The 17,371-nt window shown below is 45.1% G+C and overlaps 1 protein-coding gene across 3 annotated transcripts in view; it reads right to left on the bottom strand.

Annotated features, from left to right (window-relative positions):
• Window positions 1-17,371, bottom strand: part of CTPS1 (CTP synthase 1) — a 68,234-nt gene that overhangs the window by 29,498 nt on the left and 21,365 nt on the right. For 2 of the 3 annotated variants that reach the window (XM_070764005.1, XM_070764006.1), the window contains exons 13-18: window positions 14,469-14,512; window positions 13,022-13,118; window positions 9,515-9,570; window positions 9,315-9,411; window positions 6,126-6,270; window positions 1,804-1,895 (exon numbers count right to left, since the gene is read on the bottom strand). In XM_070764005.1, the coding sequence (XP_070620106.1) occupies window positions 1,811-1,895; window positions 6,126-6,270; window positions 9,315-9,411; window positions 9,515-9,570; window positions 13,022-13,118; window positions 14,469-14,512 (524 nt within the window). In that variant the 3' untranslated portion in view covers window positions 1,804-1,810. Of the gene's footprint in view, window positions 1-559; window positions 1,599-1,803; window positions 1,896-6,125; window positions 6,271-9,314; window positions 9,412-9,514; window positions 9,571-13,021; window positions 13,119-14,468; window positions 14,513-17,371 lie in introns of those variants that run through there. The other variant, XM_070764004.1, reaches the window with a different exon arrangement.

The raw sequence follows: 17,371 nt of genomic DNA, 5'->3' as shown, positions 1-17,371 counted from the left end.
GCAAAATCACTGGCCTGCGATGTCATTACTCCTCCGTCTCCTGGTCCTCGAAATCCGTGACCGACTGAGCCACAACAACTCACAACAAATGGGTCCCAGGAAGTTTTCAGTTGGCCCTTAAGTGTGATTTGTGGACAGTGGTTGGGACGGTACTGTTTCTATTATCGTTTTCTAGCAGGGTGAAATCCAGCAGGTTCTGACAGGTTCTGGAGAACCGGTAGCAGAAATTTTGAGTAGTTCAGAGAACAGGTAAATGCCAGCTCTAGATGCTACCCCCACCCCGAGTGGGGTGGTAATGGAGATTTTGCAGTATCCTTCCCCTGCCATGCCCACCAATCCACACCACACCAACCAAGCCACGCCCACAGAACCTGTAGTTTAAAAAATTGGATTTCACCGCTACTTTCCAGTATTCCAGCTATAATCAGGTGGGAGGGAGGGAGGGAGGATTTGATGCAATTTCAAAAGAAATTCCACTCTTTAAATAAGAAAAATGGGGAGGGCATGGGGGGGGGTGGAAAGTATTTTCAAATTATATAAACAAGACAGAGCAGACCAATTGTTTCCCCAAAGTTTTAATGAACCAAAAAGGATCTGTACATCCAATACGTTCGCACTCGCACACTGTTTCACCTAACTTGCTGGAAAACATAGTTTGTAACCTGCCCTGGGAAAACATCGTAAACCACGTTTTTCTTCAACCTCCACATCTGCAGGCCCATCTTTTCGCTCTCTCTCCTAGGGCTGCACCTGTGTGTCCCTGGGCACAAATATCCCCCCTTGTAAAAACAGGTGCCTGGGACAGCCCCTAGGCCAACAGGAGCTCTTCGTTCTGCATAGGGTGGCCTCTCTTCTCTCTCTCTCAGCGCTTCTCTCTAGTCCAAGGCAAAGTTCTCATTGAGAAGGTGCAAAAGGCAACTGCTGAAAAGTCATTTTTTTTCATACACGTGCACCCTGCCACACCCCTTGATGCAAGGAATCAAATCAGTTCAGGAAGCTGAACTATAGAAAACCACACTCCTCCGGTGAATGTGTACAATGGCAGGGGAGGACAGGGGGAATGGACACACTCTTGTTTTGGAAATAATATCTTTGAATGTGGGGCCAGATTCGCTTAGCAACAGAGTAGACTTTATCTTGTGAATGGGGAAACTATACTCTTGCGAAAGGTTAAGCCATGCTAGGTTTGTTTTAAAATACTTTCGAAGCGTGGGATAGCCTGCCTTGTATGACTTTCCACTGAGATGCCAACGATAGAATGTACACCTCCAACAATGGAGAAGAATCAAAATCTTGAACAGAGATTCTGCGCGGCCTCTTCTGGGAACATTTACAATGGCCTGTTTAACCTCCTTAACGTGTCCAAAATGTCTCTTCCCTTAACGTGTGATGTCTCTTCCCCCCCACTCAGCTTCTGCACTTCAGGTTTGTAACAGTCACAGTTGAGCACGACCAAGCAGCACTGCCTGTTTCTCAGAATACTTTCTTTAAAAAAATAAAATAAAAGTAATGACAAGTTATCTCCAAAAAATAAAAACAATTATATTAACATGATCTATAAAATCCTCAGGATGTATCCTTGTCCAGTTTTCAAACGCCTGGATGGTTGGTTGGGTAGGTTGGGATGAAGGGAGAGAAAAAGAGGAAGATCAGAGATATTTTATGTAAAATTTATCGGTATTTTTAAAATACTCTTTTAACTTGGTAATCTTGACTACACCACCATCCCCTGCTCCCAGGAAATGTGACGCAAACAGGGAAAGAAACCATCTACAAACCCGGAAAATGAAAAATAGATTTTACCAGCCGTTTACTCATGATTCACCGCAGTAAATTTCATCTCTGTGATCTCAGAATCGGGGGAACTACTTCCACTTCTGTCACTGTAGGTATCCCTGTAAAATTCAGGCCGTTAGAAAAATAACAGGATTTTTCTTACATGCATAAACAACCTCTGTTCCTGATATACTAATTCAGCTAGAATTCCTGGCCATGGAGGCAAGAGAAATCAGGAGAAAGAACATACCGTGATCTAGAGCAAACACTGGAGGTCTCAACATTCCTGATTATAAGGTTGCTTGGCTGTATTTATATATATATATATTAAAAAACCCTTTTTATATATATTGTTTTGTAACATCATGATCTGTTACAGGAGGACCCTGCATTAGATAGGTCACAAGGGTCTTCAAAGGTTCTGCTGCCGGGTTAATCTGAACCATTTTTAAAAAATGGAAATACATGAAAGTAAGATAAATACAGTGGTACCTCAAGATACGAACCTAATTGGTTCCAGGGGGAGGTTCGTAAGACGAAAGGTTCGTAAGACGAAACATTGTTTCCCATAGGAAACAATGTAAAGTCAATTAATCCGTGCAACAAGAAAAAAAAACCTGCAAAAAACCGCTGCCGCCTGGCTGTCACCTTTTAAAATAGGGGGGGGGGCTTTCCCAGCAGCTTCCGGAACTGGGAAGTTTGGCAAAATTTCGGGGTTCGGGAGGCTGCTGGGAAGCCCCGCAGCCCGGCTGTCACAACAACCTGGAGGCTTCCGCCTTTGGGTTTTCCGCTCGGGGGGAGCAGGAGGACCTTCCTAACTCCCTCCTCCCCGAGCCGAAAACACAAAGGCGGTCTGATGCCGCCAGCTTGAGCCAGGAGGCATTCAGGGCGTGGAGGGTTTCTTAGCTTTCCTCTTCCTCATTCTCCGTGAAAGCTGGAGGACAAATAGAGAAGAAACGGTGAAGAGAAGAGCCTCCTTGAAAGGTTGAGGACACATGGAGAGCAAACTGGGAAGAGGAGAGGTGAAAAACCCTCCGTGAATGGTTGGGGACACATGGAGATCAAACTGGGAAGAGGAGAGGTGAAAAACCCTCCGTGAAAGGTTGGGGACACATGGAGATCAAACTGGGAAGAGGAGAGGTGAAAAACCCTCCGTGAAAGGTTGGGGACACATGGAGAGCAAACTGGGAAGAGGAGAGGTGAAAAACCCTCCGTGAATGGTTGGGGACACATGGAGAGCAAACTGGGAAGAGGAGAGGTGAAAAACCCTCCGTGAAAGGTTGGGGACACATGGAGATCAAACTGGGAAGAGGAGAGGTGAAAAACCCTCCGTGAAAGGTTGGGGACACATGGAGATCAAACTGGGAAGAGGAGAGGTGAAAAACCCTCCGTGAAAGGTTGGGGACACATGGAGATCAAACTGGGAAGAGGAGAGGTGAAAAACCCTCCGTGAAAGGTTGGGGACACATGGAGATCAAACTGGGAAGAGGAGAGGTGAAAAACCCTCCGTGAAAGGTTGGGGACACATGGAGATCAAACTGGGAAGAGGAGAGGTGAAAAACCCTCCGTGAAAGGTTGAGGACACATGGAGATCAAACTGGGAAGAGGAGAGGTGAAAAACCCTCCGTGAAAGGTTGAGGACACATGGAGATCAAACTGGGAAGAGGAGAGGTGAAAAACCCTCCGTGAAAGGTTGAGGACACATGGAGATCAAACTGGGAAGAGGAGAGGTGAAAAACCCTCCGTGAAAGGTTGAGGACACATGGAGATCAAACTGGGAAGAGGAGAGGTGAAAAACCCTCCGTGAATGGTTGGGGACACATGGAGATCAAACTGGGAAGAGGAGAGGTGAAAAACCCTCCGTGAAAGGTTGGGGACACATGGAGATCAAACTGGGAAGAGGAGAGGTGAAAAACCCTCCGTGAAAGGTTGAGGACACATGGAGAGCAAACTGGGAAGAGGAGAGGTGAAAAACCCTCCATGAAAGGTTGAGGACACATGGAGAGCAAACTGGGAAGAGGAGAGGTGAAAAACCCTCCGTGAAAGGTTGAGGACACATGGAGATCAAACTGGGAAGAGGAGAGGTGAAAAACCCTCCGTGAAAGGTTGGGGACACATGGAGATCAAACTGGGAGATCAACCTTTCACGGAGGGTTTTTCACCTCTCCTCTTCCCAGTTTGATCTCCATGTGTCCTCAACCTTTCACGGAGGGTTTTTCACCTCTCCTCTTCCCAGTTTGATCTCCATGTGTCCCCAACCTTTCAGGGAGGGTTTTTCACCTCTCCTCTTCCCAGTTTGATCTCCATGTGTCCTCAACCTTTCACGGAGGGTTTTTCACCTCTCCTCTTCCCAGTTTGATCTCCATGTGTCCTCAACCTTTCAAGGAGGCTCTTCTCTTCACCGTTTCTTCTCTATTTGTCCTCCAGCTTTCACGGAGAATGAGGAAGAGGAAAGCTAAGAAACCCTCCACGCCCTGAATGCCTCCTGGCTCAAGCGGGGCGGCATCAGACCGCCTTTGTGTTTTCGGCTGGGGAGGAGGGAGTTAGGAAGGTCCTCCTGCTCCCCCGAGCCGAAAACCCAAAGGCGGAAGCCTCCCGGTTGTTGTGACAGCCGGGCTGCGGGGCTTCCCAGCAGCCTCCGGAACCCCGAAATTTTGCCAAACTTCCCGGTTCCGGAGAGCAAACTGCGTTCTGCGTTCGGAGACTGCTGGGGAGCCGCGCGGCTGTTTTAAAAGGTCACAGCCGGGCTGGGGGGCTTCCCAGCAACCTCCCGAACCCCGAACCCAGAAGTTTGGCTAAAGTTCGGGGTTCGGGAGGTTGCTGGGAAGCCCTCCAGCCCGGCTGTGACCTTTTAAAACAGCCGGGTGGCTTCCCAGCCATCTCCTGAAGCTGAACGCCAAACCCGGAAGTTCGGGTTTGGCGTTCGTAACATGAAAAAACTTCGTAAGAAGAGGCAAATTTTTTCTGAACCCCGGGTTCGTATCTCGAGTTGTTCGTAAGACGAGGGGTTCGTATCTTGAGGTACCACTGTACTTATTTGATTAGATGCAGAAAGCAAAACACTTGGCATTCATACCTCAGCATAAAAGGCAGAAGAGTACAGTAAATTGTAAATTAGAATTAATCATTTCCACAGGCACATGGGAGGGACGGAAGGAGGGAGAGAGGGAGGAGAGTAAGTTAGGGACCAGGGAGAGAGCGGACAGGAGGAGGGAGAAGGATAAGGAAAGAGGGAGTTATGGGCAGGGGGAGAGGGAGAAAGAGAGGGAGGGAACAGGATGAAGGAGGTAAGGAAAAGAGGAGAAGGAATTAGAAGGCAATATCTGCGAGACCGCCTTCTGCCGCACGAATCCCAGCGGCCGGTTAGGTCCCACAGAGTTGGCCTTCTCCGGGTCCCGTCAACTAAACAATGTCGACTTGCGGGACCCAGGGGAAGTGCCTTCTCTGTGGCGGCACCGACCCTCTGGAACCAGCTCCCCCCCAGAGATTAGGATTGCCCCCACCCTCCTTGCCTTTCATAAACTCCTTAAAACCCACCTCTGACGTCAGGCATGGGGGAACTGAGATATCTCCCCTTGCCTATGTAGTTTTATGTATGGTATGTTTGTGTGTATGATTTTTAAATAATGGGGCTTTTAGACTTTTAATATTAGATTTGTCATTGTATATTGTTTTATCACTGTTGTGAGCCGCCCTGAGTCTGCGGGGAGGGGCGGCATAGAAATCTAATAAATAGTAATAAATAATAATAATAATAATTAGGGATGGGGAGAGAGAGGAGGGACGGAGAGAGGGGACAGGAGGAGGAAGGGAGGTAAAGAAAGAAAGAGAGGGATTTAGGGATGGGGAAGGAGGGGTGGATGGATGGAGAATGAGGAAAGGAGGGTGGGTGGGTGGGAGGGAAGGAAAGGAGTTTTCTTCCTCCTTTGACCTTCACAAATTTCATGATTTGTCATAACCTTTATCTTTTGCCAAATTCACAGAATCAGAACTGACTTTGGGAGAGGCAGAGATCCACGTATTTGCTTAATGGCAATAAAAAAACAAAAAAAACAAAAAAAACTGACCTTCCTTTAACCATGAACCAGCACCCAAATCTTCCCAAAATATGTCATCAATATTGCTGACCGCCAAACACCCCCCCCCCCATTTATCTTTCACAGAGAATCGAAACAGAAGCCCAGGCACAGCATAGAGGCCTTTATGGCGCACTTTCCCCGCGATGCGCTATTAATATTTTAGTCTGGGTGCAAGGGAAAATAAAGGATGTGATCAGGAAGGCGGGTGCAAACCTTGCATTCGCACACTCCCAAAGCAAGTTCCAAAGGTGTACAGCCGGCTGGACCTACCTGGGGGAGAGTCTGCAACCTTTCTGGAGATAGTGTGAGAGTCTTCCTGCAGACGCCAGCAGGAGGCCAAAGTATGGAGGCGAAGGTTTTATGGGCCTGGATAGGAATTCTGGGTGATACTGAACCCCCACAAAAAAAGGATGTTCTAGAGAAAAAGAATAAGGCATGCTTTATTACAGTGATGGCAAACCTATGGCACGGAGCCATATCTACTGGCACACGAGCCGTTGCACTAGCTCAGCTCCAATCTGCATGTGTGTGCCGGCCAGCTGATTTTTGGCACACACAGAGGCCCTGGGAGGGTGTTTTTGGCTTCCAGAGAGCCTCCAGGGAGGGTTTTACCCTTCCCTGGCTCCAGGGAAGTCTTTGGACTCTGGGGAGGGCAAAACATGAGTCTACTGGGCCCACCAGAAGTTGAGAAACAGGCAGTTTCCAGCCTCCAGAGGGTCTCCGAGTGGTGGGGGAAGCTGTTTTCACCCTCCCCAGGCATTGAATGATGGGTGTGGGCTCACGCGCGATAGCGTGCCCACTCTTTTGGCACCCGAGGGAAAAAAAGGTTTGCCATCACTGCTTCATTAGCTTAATGGCCCAAACTATTCATTAGGCTACATGAATATCCTTTAAAAAGCTACAGGTGTGTAGCCATGGAAGAGTATATTTGTATTCCGGGTTGAACTCTGGGGTCCTTGGTGGTCTCTGAGCTTGGATGGGTTTTTTTGCAGATGTTTCATTACCAAACTGGTTAAATCACTGATGTAACCTGTTTGGTAATGAAAAAGAAAACCAAGCTCAGAGAGCATCAAGCTCAGAGAACACCAAGGATCCTCACTGAAATTCAATTTTAAAGAACTAATATAGCAATTCTCTCTTTTTTTTCTATTTAAGGCAGTGATGGTGAACCTTTTATGATATGTGTGTGTGTGTGTGTGTGTGTGTGTAGATTGTTCTGAGTTCAGGTTTTGCCCCGTGTAATATTTTGAGTGTCTATGCACAAGGCAAAACCCAAACTCAGAACAATCTACATACATATACCCGTGAAAATGTACGAAAACATATATATATATGTCACATGTTTTTTTTGCCAATTTTGAAAATTAAGGGAGACTAGGATAGATCTATTTCGGCCTTATTTTGGCCTCATTGGCTAGCCATACCCACTGGGACCTGAACCTGCAACCTTTGCCTTGTAAGGCAGAGAATTATCCTCTAGGCTACAGTATCCAATCCCTTCAGCTCTGCACCAGGGAATATTTTTGTGTCGAATATATATATATTCTCCAACATAGAATAAAAATAATAGAAACAGAAACATAAAAGACTGATGGCAGAAAAAGACCTCATGGTCCATCTAGTCTGCCCTTATACTATTTCCTGTATTTTATCTTAGGATGGAATACTGGAAATAATATAAGGGCAGACAATACATAACTTCAAACACAACAACAATGCTTATAATCAAACATATACATTCACACACCCCTTTCTTATTAATCATTCAATGGAAGCTCTTCTATCTCTTTCCTCCTCTAAAAAACTCTACAAGCTTATACAACATTATAAATTCTTAAATCGCTGAAGAAAAATATTTTCTCCATCTTACAATAAAACATTAAATCAACCTAGAAATTGACAAGATCTCATTAATCCAAATCTTAATTTAATTTTATATGTCTATTAAACTAGTTAATCCAATGCCCAATTATCTTATAATGAATAGAGACTATGTATTTAAAAACTTCTCATGTTACTATACATAATTTTTTTAAAATTATATATGTTTAAACTAACATTAATAACAAAATTTTGTGTTTTATCATCATGTAGTGCTACCACCATTTCTAACCATCTGGGTTCTACTATTTAAACCTCAATTTTCTTGTCTCTGTTTTCCAAAAAATAGCTAATTATCAAAACATTAAAAATCTTACCTTTCTATCCAATCCTAAAATTTTCCCCAAATTTTATAATAATCAGAATCTTGTTTGTCTGTAAGTTTCAAAGTCAATCTATTTATCTCTGCGCAATCCATAATTTTCCTCAAAACTTCCCTATTCAATTTCCAATTTTGTGCATATATAATCCTCGCAGCCATTACTGCATGTATAATTGATGGTGAAACATAGAAACATAGAAGACTGACGGCAGAAAAAGACCTCCTGGTCCATCTAGTCTGCCCTTATACTATTTTCTGTATTTTATCTTAGGATGGATATATGTTTATCCCAGGCATGTTTAAATTCAGTTACTGTGAATTTATCTACCACGTCTGCTGGAAGTTTGTTCCAAGGATCTACTACTCTTTCAGTAAAATAATATTTTCTCATGTTGCTTTCGATCTTTCCCCCAACTAACTTCAGATTGTGTCCCCATGTTCTTGTATTCACTTTCCTATTAAAAACACTTCCCTCCTGGATCTTATTTAACCCTTTGACATATTTAAATGTTTCGATCATGTCCCCCCTTTCCCTTCTGTCCTCCAGACTATACAGATTGAGTTCATGAAGTCTTTCCTGATACGTTTTATGCTTAAGACCTTCCACCAGTTTTGTAGCCCGTCTTTGGACCCGTTCAATTTTGTCAATATCTTTTTGTAGGTGAGGTCTCCAAAACTGAACACAGTATTCCAAATGTGGTCTCACCAGCGCTCTATATAGCGGGATCATAATCTCCCTCTTCCTGCTTGTTATACCTCTATCTATGCAGCCAAGCCTCCTACATGCTTTCCCTACCGCCTGACTGCACTGTTCACCCATTTTGAGACTGTCAGAAATCACTACCCCTAAATCCTTTTCTTCTGAAGTATTTGCTAACACAGAACTGCCTTTTAGACACCAAATACCCACATTGCACCTGCACACATGCCCAAACTGAAAGGTGTGTAAGTGCGCGCATGAACGTACACATGCATGGATATGTGTGTGCACATGTACAAACATGCACATATGCGCGAGACCTGAAAACCAGACAGTGTGGTAAGAGGCATGACCTTTTTCTATCGTGAGCTTCTGTTTTGTCGTTCACAGGGTAATGGAAGCTCACGAAAGAAATGCCATGGAGATCTGACCTGGGGTCAGCAGAGAGGGCTCTGTGTCACGGATCTAAGGAAAGATCACTTCCACACATCTCAGAGAAACCCCTAAAAATTTCCCTCAATAATAGCAACCTTCTGGTTAACGGATCAATGCTCACCTTCCAACTCAACCACTTCCATCCGCTCTCCTTCCACATCCTGGCCCACAAACTTCATGCCTTTCTCTTCAAACGAGTCTTTGAGCTCTGGGTTTACCTACGAACAGGAGATTACACCAGCTGACTTTATTTTTTAAACTGGACTTTGGAGAAAAAAGGGTTGTCATCCCCCACCTTTCTCTACTCCCAAGTAGCCATACCTCAAATCTGTGTCTGTGCCTTTCTTCTAAGTAGTCACCATCTCCATAGAGTTTTCCTATTGGTAGAAAAAATACAGTGATACCTCGTCTTACAAACGCCTCGTCATACAAACTTTTCGAGATACGAACTTGAGGTTTAAGATTTTTTTGCCTCTTCTTACAAACTATTTTCACCTTACAAACCCACTGCCGCCACTGGGATGCCCCGCCTCTGGACTTCCGTTGCCAGCGAAGCACCCGTTTTTGCACTGCTGGGATTACCCTGAGGCTCCCCTCCATGGGAAACCCCACCTCCGGACTTCCGTGTTTTTGTAATGCTGCAGGGGAATCCCAGCATCGCAAAAACAAGTGCTTCGCTGGCAATGGAAGTCCGGAGGTGGGGTTTCCCAGCAAGGGGAGCCTCAGTGAAATCGCAGCATCGCAAAAACACAGAGGTCCGGAGATGGGGTTTGGAGGACTTCGGTGTTTTTGCGATGCTGCGATTTCACTGATGCTCCCTTCGCTGGGAAACCTCACCTCCGGACTTCCGTTGCCAGCGAAGTGCTCGTTTTTGCTATGTTGGGATTCCCCTACTGGGATTCCCCTGCAGCATTACAAAAACACAGAAGTCTGGAGGTGGGGTTTCCCATGGAGGGGAGCCTCAGGGAAATCCCAGCAGCGCAAAAACGGGCGCTTCGGCTGGCAAAAGGGGTGAGTTTTGGGCTTGCATGCATTAATTGCTTTTCCATTGATTCCCATGAGAAACATTGTTTCGTCTTACAAACTTTTCACCTTAAGAACCTCGTCCTAGAACCAATTAAGTTTGTAAGACAAGGTATCACTGTATATGGACATTTGATTATTTGAAACTAGCATGCTGATTAATACGATACCTTCACTTTGCCTTTTCCTGGTATAATTTTCTTCCTCTTACAGAAAACTTAATTAGAAAGCGGTTCCTGTGTTTACCAACATGTCACCAAAGAAAGACTGCATGAGCCTATCTCACAGCCCAGGGGGGTCTGACCCCAAATGGGCTTCCAAGCTCCATTTCTGGCTGTGGAGGCCTCCTGCAACCCTCTGCCAGTAAAAATAGAGTTGGAAATGTTGCCCACAGCCCTCACCAGCTGTTTTTTGCTGCGACGGCCTCATGCAACCCACTGCCAGCAAAAACTGAGCTCGGGAGGGCCATGTGACCCTCACAAACTCAGTTTTGACTGGCAGAGGCACTGCCAGTTGGTCCTTTCCTATTTCCAGTGTGGCTCCCTAGGGCCAGATCTAAGCATCCCACGGGCCAGATCCAGCCCCTGGATCTAGTCTAATATTTATTCATTTATTTGTAACCTGCCTATATAACGAACAAACCGCCCTCTTGCTAATTTGAGGTAAGAGAGGGATAGGCTCAAAGTCACCTCCGCTGGCTTTAGCGTGACTCGAACTCACTGTCTCTTGCTTTCTAGCCTGGTGCCTTAGACCAAACTGGCTCTCAGATATGCTATATCTCTAAGCTTTTCATCTGAACCATCAATGGTGCAAAGACAATAGCTTTCCCCACCTGTGATTCCCCAGCACCTGTTATTCAGTGGTGTCATACACCCTCTCTGTACCTGGCCTTTTATGTTACAATTAATAACCCCAAACTGACTTTTCCTCTGTGAATGTGTTCAATTGCTAACTTGTTATCACAATATCTTGCTGTTATCTATATTTTATTTATTTATTTATTGGATTTGTATGCCGCCCCTCTCCGTAGACTCGGGGCGGCTCACAACAATAATTAAAACAGCATGTAACAATCCAAACAGTTAAAAACACTTATTATAAAACCAAACATACATACAGACATACCATGCATAAAATTGTAAAGGCCTAGGGGGAAAGGGTATCTCAGTTCCCCCATGCCTGGCGGCAGAAGTGGATTTTAAGAAGCTTACGAAAGGCAAGGAGGGTTGGGGCAATTCTAATCTCTGGGGGGGGAGTTGGTTCTAGAGGGCCGTGCCGCCACAGAGAAGGCTCTTCCCCTGGGTCCCGCCAAACGACATTGTTTAGTTGACGGGACCCGGAGAAGACCCACTCTGTGGGACCTAACTGGTCGCTGGGATTCGTGCAGCAGAAGGCGGTCCCTGAGATAATCTGGTCCGGTGCCATGAAGAGCTTTATAGGTCATAACCAACACTTTGAATTGTGACCGGAAACTGATCGGCAACCAATGCAGACTGCAGAGTGTTGGTGTAACATGGGCATTTTTGGGAAAGCCCATGATTGCTCTCGCAGCTGCATTCTGCACGACCTGAAGTTTCCAAACACTTTTCAAAGGTAGCCTCATGTAGAGAGCATTACAGTAGTTGAGCCTCGAGGTGATGAGGGCCTGAGTGACTGTGAGCAGTGACTCCCGGTCCAAATAGGGCCGCAACTGGTGCACCAGGCGAACCTGGGCAAACATCCCCCTGTGTATACTGTGTGTCTGTAATCTTCAATTGACAAAAAAATGCATCACAGGGCAAAACGTTCTGGACCAAGGTGCCTCAAATGAAGTAGTTTACAGAACGCATCCAAAATCCAGGACCCCATGACTCTCCTGTGGAATTGAAACATGTCCATATTTATAAAACATTTTTTTTGACCTGAACATGATCCTAAATCATTTTATGACATAATTCTAAACATCATAAAACATTTCCTTTAGTCGACAAATCCTGATATTTTGAGTGTGCTACACAGTTTAACATGGATTACTTTCAAGAGAGATATATCTCTGAACAACTTCCCTGAATTTTACAGAACTTTTCAAGTTTACACTAGAACGGTGGTTCTCAACCTGGAGATCGGGACCCCTTTGGGGGTCGAACAACCGTTTCACAGGGGTGGCCTAAGACCATGGGAAAAGACAAATTTCCCGTGGTGTTAGGAACTAAAGCTTCTATTCAGGCACTTTGGAACATATTTTTACAATCTGATCAATCAGTGGGGGGTGTCCTTCTGACCTTCCTGCCAATCAGCTTAAAGCTCTGTTGGGAGAATTGGTGTTAGACTTACAGGTGGGGGTCACCAAAACATGAGGAACTAAGGGGTATTAGCTCTGCCACTGCTGAAAGCATTGAGGAATCTAGGCAAGGAAATATTTCTGAAATGACCCAAGGGTGGTCTAGTACAGTGTTTCCCAACCTTGGCAACTTGAAGAGATCTGGACTTCAACTCCCAGAATACCCCAGCCAGCATTTGCTGGCTGGGGAATTCTGGGAGTTGAAGTCCAGACCTCTTCAAGTTGCCAAGGTTGGGAAACACTGGTCTAGTAAATACCTATGTTTAAGATACAAAGTTTGATGTATATATTTTTTTTCTTTGTGGAGTTACTACCAAAGGTCATCAAAGTTGCCCCAAATGTCTTAGGAAAGTGGGATGGCCGCTAGCTATAATTTCCCATACTTTAAGGCAGCCTAGGCGTTTGTATAATCAAAATACAACCAGGAGTCAAAAGAAAGGAAGGCTTGGGGGGTGGGGACTAAAATGAGGCCCAGAAATGCATACTCATGACTGAATTCTTGGTTTGGAAGATGGTTCTCCTCTTGCCCAGCCTCATGGTTCCACCCATTTGACCTGGATTGTGTTCCGGCATGTCAATTACCTGAAAAGCCAAAGAGTATGATGGGATGAAGAAAGAGATAAGACAACTAAGAATGTTAAGCGAGAATGCAGGGTAAACAAAATATGTAAGCTGATATATATATATAATATATATATATTTATAGATAGATAGATAGATAGATAGATAGATAGATAGATAGATAGATAGGTAGATAGGTAGATAGGTAGATAGGTAGATAGGTAGATAGGTAGATAGGTAGATAGGTAGATAGGTAGATAGGTAGATAGGTAGATAGGTAGATAGGTAGGTAGATTGTATGCCGCCCCTCTCTGGAGACTCGGAGCGGCTCACAACAACAAAACAGTACAAATCCAATGGTTAAAACAATTTAAAACCCTTAATATAAAAAAACAATCATACATCTCATACAAACCATACGTAAAGCGGAAACAGCCCAGGGGAATCAATTTCCCCATGCCTGACAGCAGGTGGGTTTTAAGGAGTTTGCGAAAGGCAAGGAGGGTGGGGGCAATCCTAATCTCCAGGGGGAGTTGATTCCAGAGGATTGGGGCCGCCACAGAGAAGGCTCTTCCCCTGGGTCCCGTCAGACAACATTGTTTCGTCAACAGGACCCGGAGAAGGCCAACTCTGTGGGACCTAATCGGTCGCTGGGATTCGTGCGGCAGATGGTGATTCCTGATTCATTTGCTTCTAAAAAAAATTGATAGTTTCTAGTATTTGTAATCAATCACAGGGCTTAAACCCCCATTTTAATTGCTAATACAGTACAGTATTTTTCATGTCTAGCATGAGTTTTAAGAGTGTATTCACGTGGGTGTGTAATGTGTATTATTACATACATATGTAACATACACATATACAAACATGCAAAAGTTTACTTTTAAGGTATCTAAAACACTCTTGAATAGAGAGTCAAGTAAATGTAACACACGTCCTGTTTGGTCAAATTGAAAGATTCACTGGCTCTAAATAAAATATGGATTTTCAGATCTACAAAACAAAAGGCAGAGCAACTCTCAGAGAAACACCTAACTCAAATGTAAGCCAACACTAACGAGTTCATCAATCGTAACACTATGGAAAAATATGATTATTTTAATTCATTCATTCATTGTAATACAGTACATTGTAATTCATTTTAGTTAGGCCATTTTTTACATTTCTTTTCAAAATAATTGTTGTGGGAAGGAGGGAGGGAAATGTTCAAATATGCCATGATGATGTCACGTAACTTTTTCCCCCTTCGCTAAACTTGGTGTGGGCATAGCCAGTGCATGACGCATTTGGGTCGCAGATCACGTGTTTGACAGCCCTGGTATACATGAAAAGAAACCACAATGGATTTTTAAAAAGTATAATCGCACTTACTACTGGGTGTGTGGTTTTAGGGTCAAATTCGGTAGAGTTGGCATCTGTGGATGAGAAGGCTTTGGTCACATATAAAGTCACATAAAGAAAAAAAAATCTATATTTCCAGTAGAAAGCAGCTTTTCCATTAATTAGCATTAATGACATTGCAACCCAAGACTCACAGCAAACGCTTCACATGGTCAATACCCAAATCATTAACATACCATGTTGTATATTTTAATAATCCACCATTATTGATGTGAATATTTTGTAATCTGTGTTAAGTAGTGCTATGGGCCTATAATTCTCTAAAAGGTATTTATTTTGGGTGTCTTTGGGAATGAGCGTTATGTATGCTTCGGACCAAGAAGTGGGAAATTTTGCATTGCTAAGTGCATTATTGTAAATTTCTAAAAGTATAGGTGTGATTGTTTCTAAGTGCTGTTTATAGAATTCAGATGGAATTCCGTCAGAATCTGGGGTTTTATTGTTTTTTTGCTGTTATTGCGATTTCAATTTCTGTAGTGGTGATTAACTTATTTAAGGAAGATCTTTGATCGTCAGTTATTAATGTTTTTTCTTCATTTTGTTGTAAATAATTCGATAGTAAATCACCATCCAGATTTGAAGTTTTGTAGAGTTGTTGATAAAAGTCCTGAATAATTTGTTTTTTGGCAGAATTAGTTGTTTTTAAGTGTCCAGAAGGGTCTGCTAATGCATCTATATTCCTGTCAAGTTTTTGGTGAGCTAATTTAAGAGATAACCAACGGCCTGGTTTGTTGGCGAATTCAAAATGAGTTTGTTTTGCAGTTTTTATTTTTTGTGCAATATGTTGTTGTGTTATTAAATTTATTCCATGTTTAACTGTTTTTATTTCAAGTAAAGTTGTATTATTTTTGGGATCATTGTGTAATGTTTTTTCGGCAAGTTGTAAGGATGTATTTAATTTTTGTAATTGAGCATATTTTTCTTTTGTTTTGTTTGCGGAGTAAGAGATGCAAATGCCACGAACATAGGCTTTAGTAGCGTCCCATGCTATTTGATTAGGTATCTCACCATTGAAATTAATTTTAACAAATGAGGGGAGATCGTTTTGTATTTTATGTTGAAATTCTTGTTGATTAATAATCGTTTGGTACATAGACCATCTATGAAAAGTATTATAATTGGTATCTTTGAATGTTAACAATAAGGGATTATGATCTGCCCAAGTTGCATTTAATATTGGTATGTCTGTAATTTCATTTATGATTTCGAGATTAGACCAAGCCATGTCAATGCGTGAACAGGTTTTGTGGGGGGGAGAAAAGAAGGTACAGTGGTACCTCAAGATACGAACCCCTCATCTTACGAACAACTCGTGATACAAACCCGGGGTTCAGAAAAATTTGGCCTCTTCTTACGAACTTTTTTCGAGTTACGAACCGGCGTTCGGGAGGCTGCTGGGAAGCCCCCCGGCTGTTTTAAAAGGTGACAGCCGGGCTGGGGGACTTCCCAGCAGCCTCCCGAACCCCGAACCCGGAAGTTCGGCAAAAGTTCGGGGTTCGGGAGGCTGCTGAGAAGCTCCCCAGCCTGGCTGTCACCTTTTAAAACAGCCGCGCGGCTTTCCAGGAGCCTCCGAACGCCGAACGCGGAAGTTCGGGTTTGGCGTTCGGCTTCGGAAGGCTCCTGGAAAGCCGCCCGGCTGTTTTAAAAGGTGACAGCCAGGCTGGGGAGCTTCTCAGCAGCCTCCCGAACCCCGAACTTTTGCCGAACCTCCGGGTTCGGGGTTCGGGAGGCTGCTGGGAAGTCCCCCAGCCTGGCTGTCACCTTTTAAAACAGCCGGGCGGCTTCCCAGCAGCCTGGGAAGGCCGGCGGTCTCCATTGCGGAGCCCAGCCATGTGGGCTCCGTTCCCCCTCTTACCAGCCCAGCAGGCAGCCGCCGCGGAGCCCTGCCATGTGGGCTCCGCCCCTTTCCTCACCGGCCCGACCAGCTGGCCGACGGTCTCTGTTGCGGAGCCCAGCCCTGTGAGCTCCGCTCTCCTCCCCGCCGGGTCTCTGTTGCAGAGCCCAGCCACGTGGGCTTAACCCCACCCCTCTGTCCCACCCATCGCACGTATCTAGAAGAAGCTGCTGCCTGATTGCTCTTTGCCGGCGGGATGCAAAGTGCTGGGGTGGGGGGCGGAACGTCTTTGAAATTTGCCTTCCTCCGCCACCACCAGCATCCAGCTCTTCCTCCGCTTCTCGCTCCGCCGAAAGAAAAGCATGGAGGCTGCCTCTCTCCTCCCATATTCCGCCCCCCTCCCAGCTTCCAGGCCGCCGCCCAGCTGTCATTTTGTAGAGAAGCGAGAAGCGGAGGAAGAGCTGGATGCTGGTGGTGGCGGAGGAAGGCGAATGCGGCTTGGAGGGGGGCGGAATACGGGAGGAGAGAGGCAGCCTCCACGCTTTCCTTTCGGAGGAAGAGCTAAGTGGCCAGAGAAAGGGATCAATATAAAAGCGCCGCTGGGCTGGGAACGTCTTTGGCCAATTAGCCAAACAAAGAAAAGCGTGGACGCTGCCTCCCTCCTTCTCCCGTATTCCGTACCCCTCCCAGCTTCCAGGCCACCGCCAGGCTGTCATTTTGTAGAGAAGGGAGAAGCGGAGGAAGAGCTGGATGCTGGTGGTGGCGGAGGAAGGCGAATGCGGCCCGGAACCTCCCGAACCCCGAACGTTTGCCGAACTTCCAGGTTCGGGAGGCTGCTGGGAAGCCCCCCTGCCCGGCTGTCACCTTTTAAAACAGCCCCCGGGCTGTTTTAAAAGGTGACAGCCAGGCGGCAGCGGTTTTTTGCGTTTGTTTTTTTTTTGTTGCACGGATTAATTGACTTTACATTGTTTCCTATGGGAAACAATGTTTCGTCTTATGAACCTTTCGTGTTACGAACCTCCCCCTGGAACCAATTAGG

Source organism: Erythrolamprus reginae, chromosome 11 (genome assembly GCF_031021105.1).
Source record: "Erythrolamprus reginae isolate rEryReg1 chromosome 11, rEryReg1.hap1, whole genome shotgun sequence".
Taxonomy (NCBI): Eukaryota; Metazoa; Chordata; class Lepidosauria; order Squamata; family Dipsadidae; genus Erythrolamprus; species Erythrolamprus reginae.
Note: the sequence above shows the minus strand (reverse complement) of the source record. Positions and strands in the feature narration are given on the sequence as shown.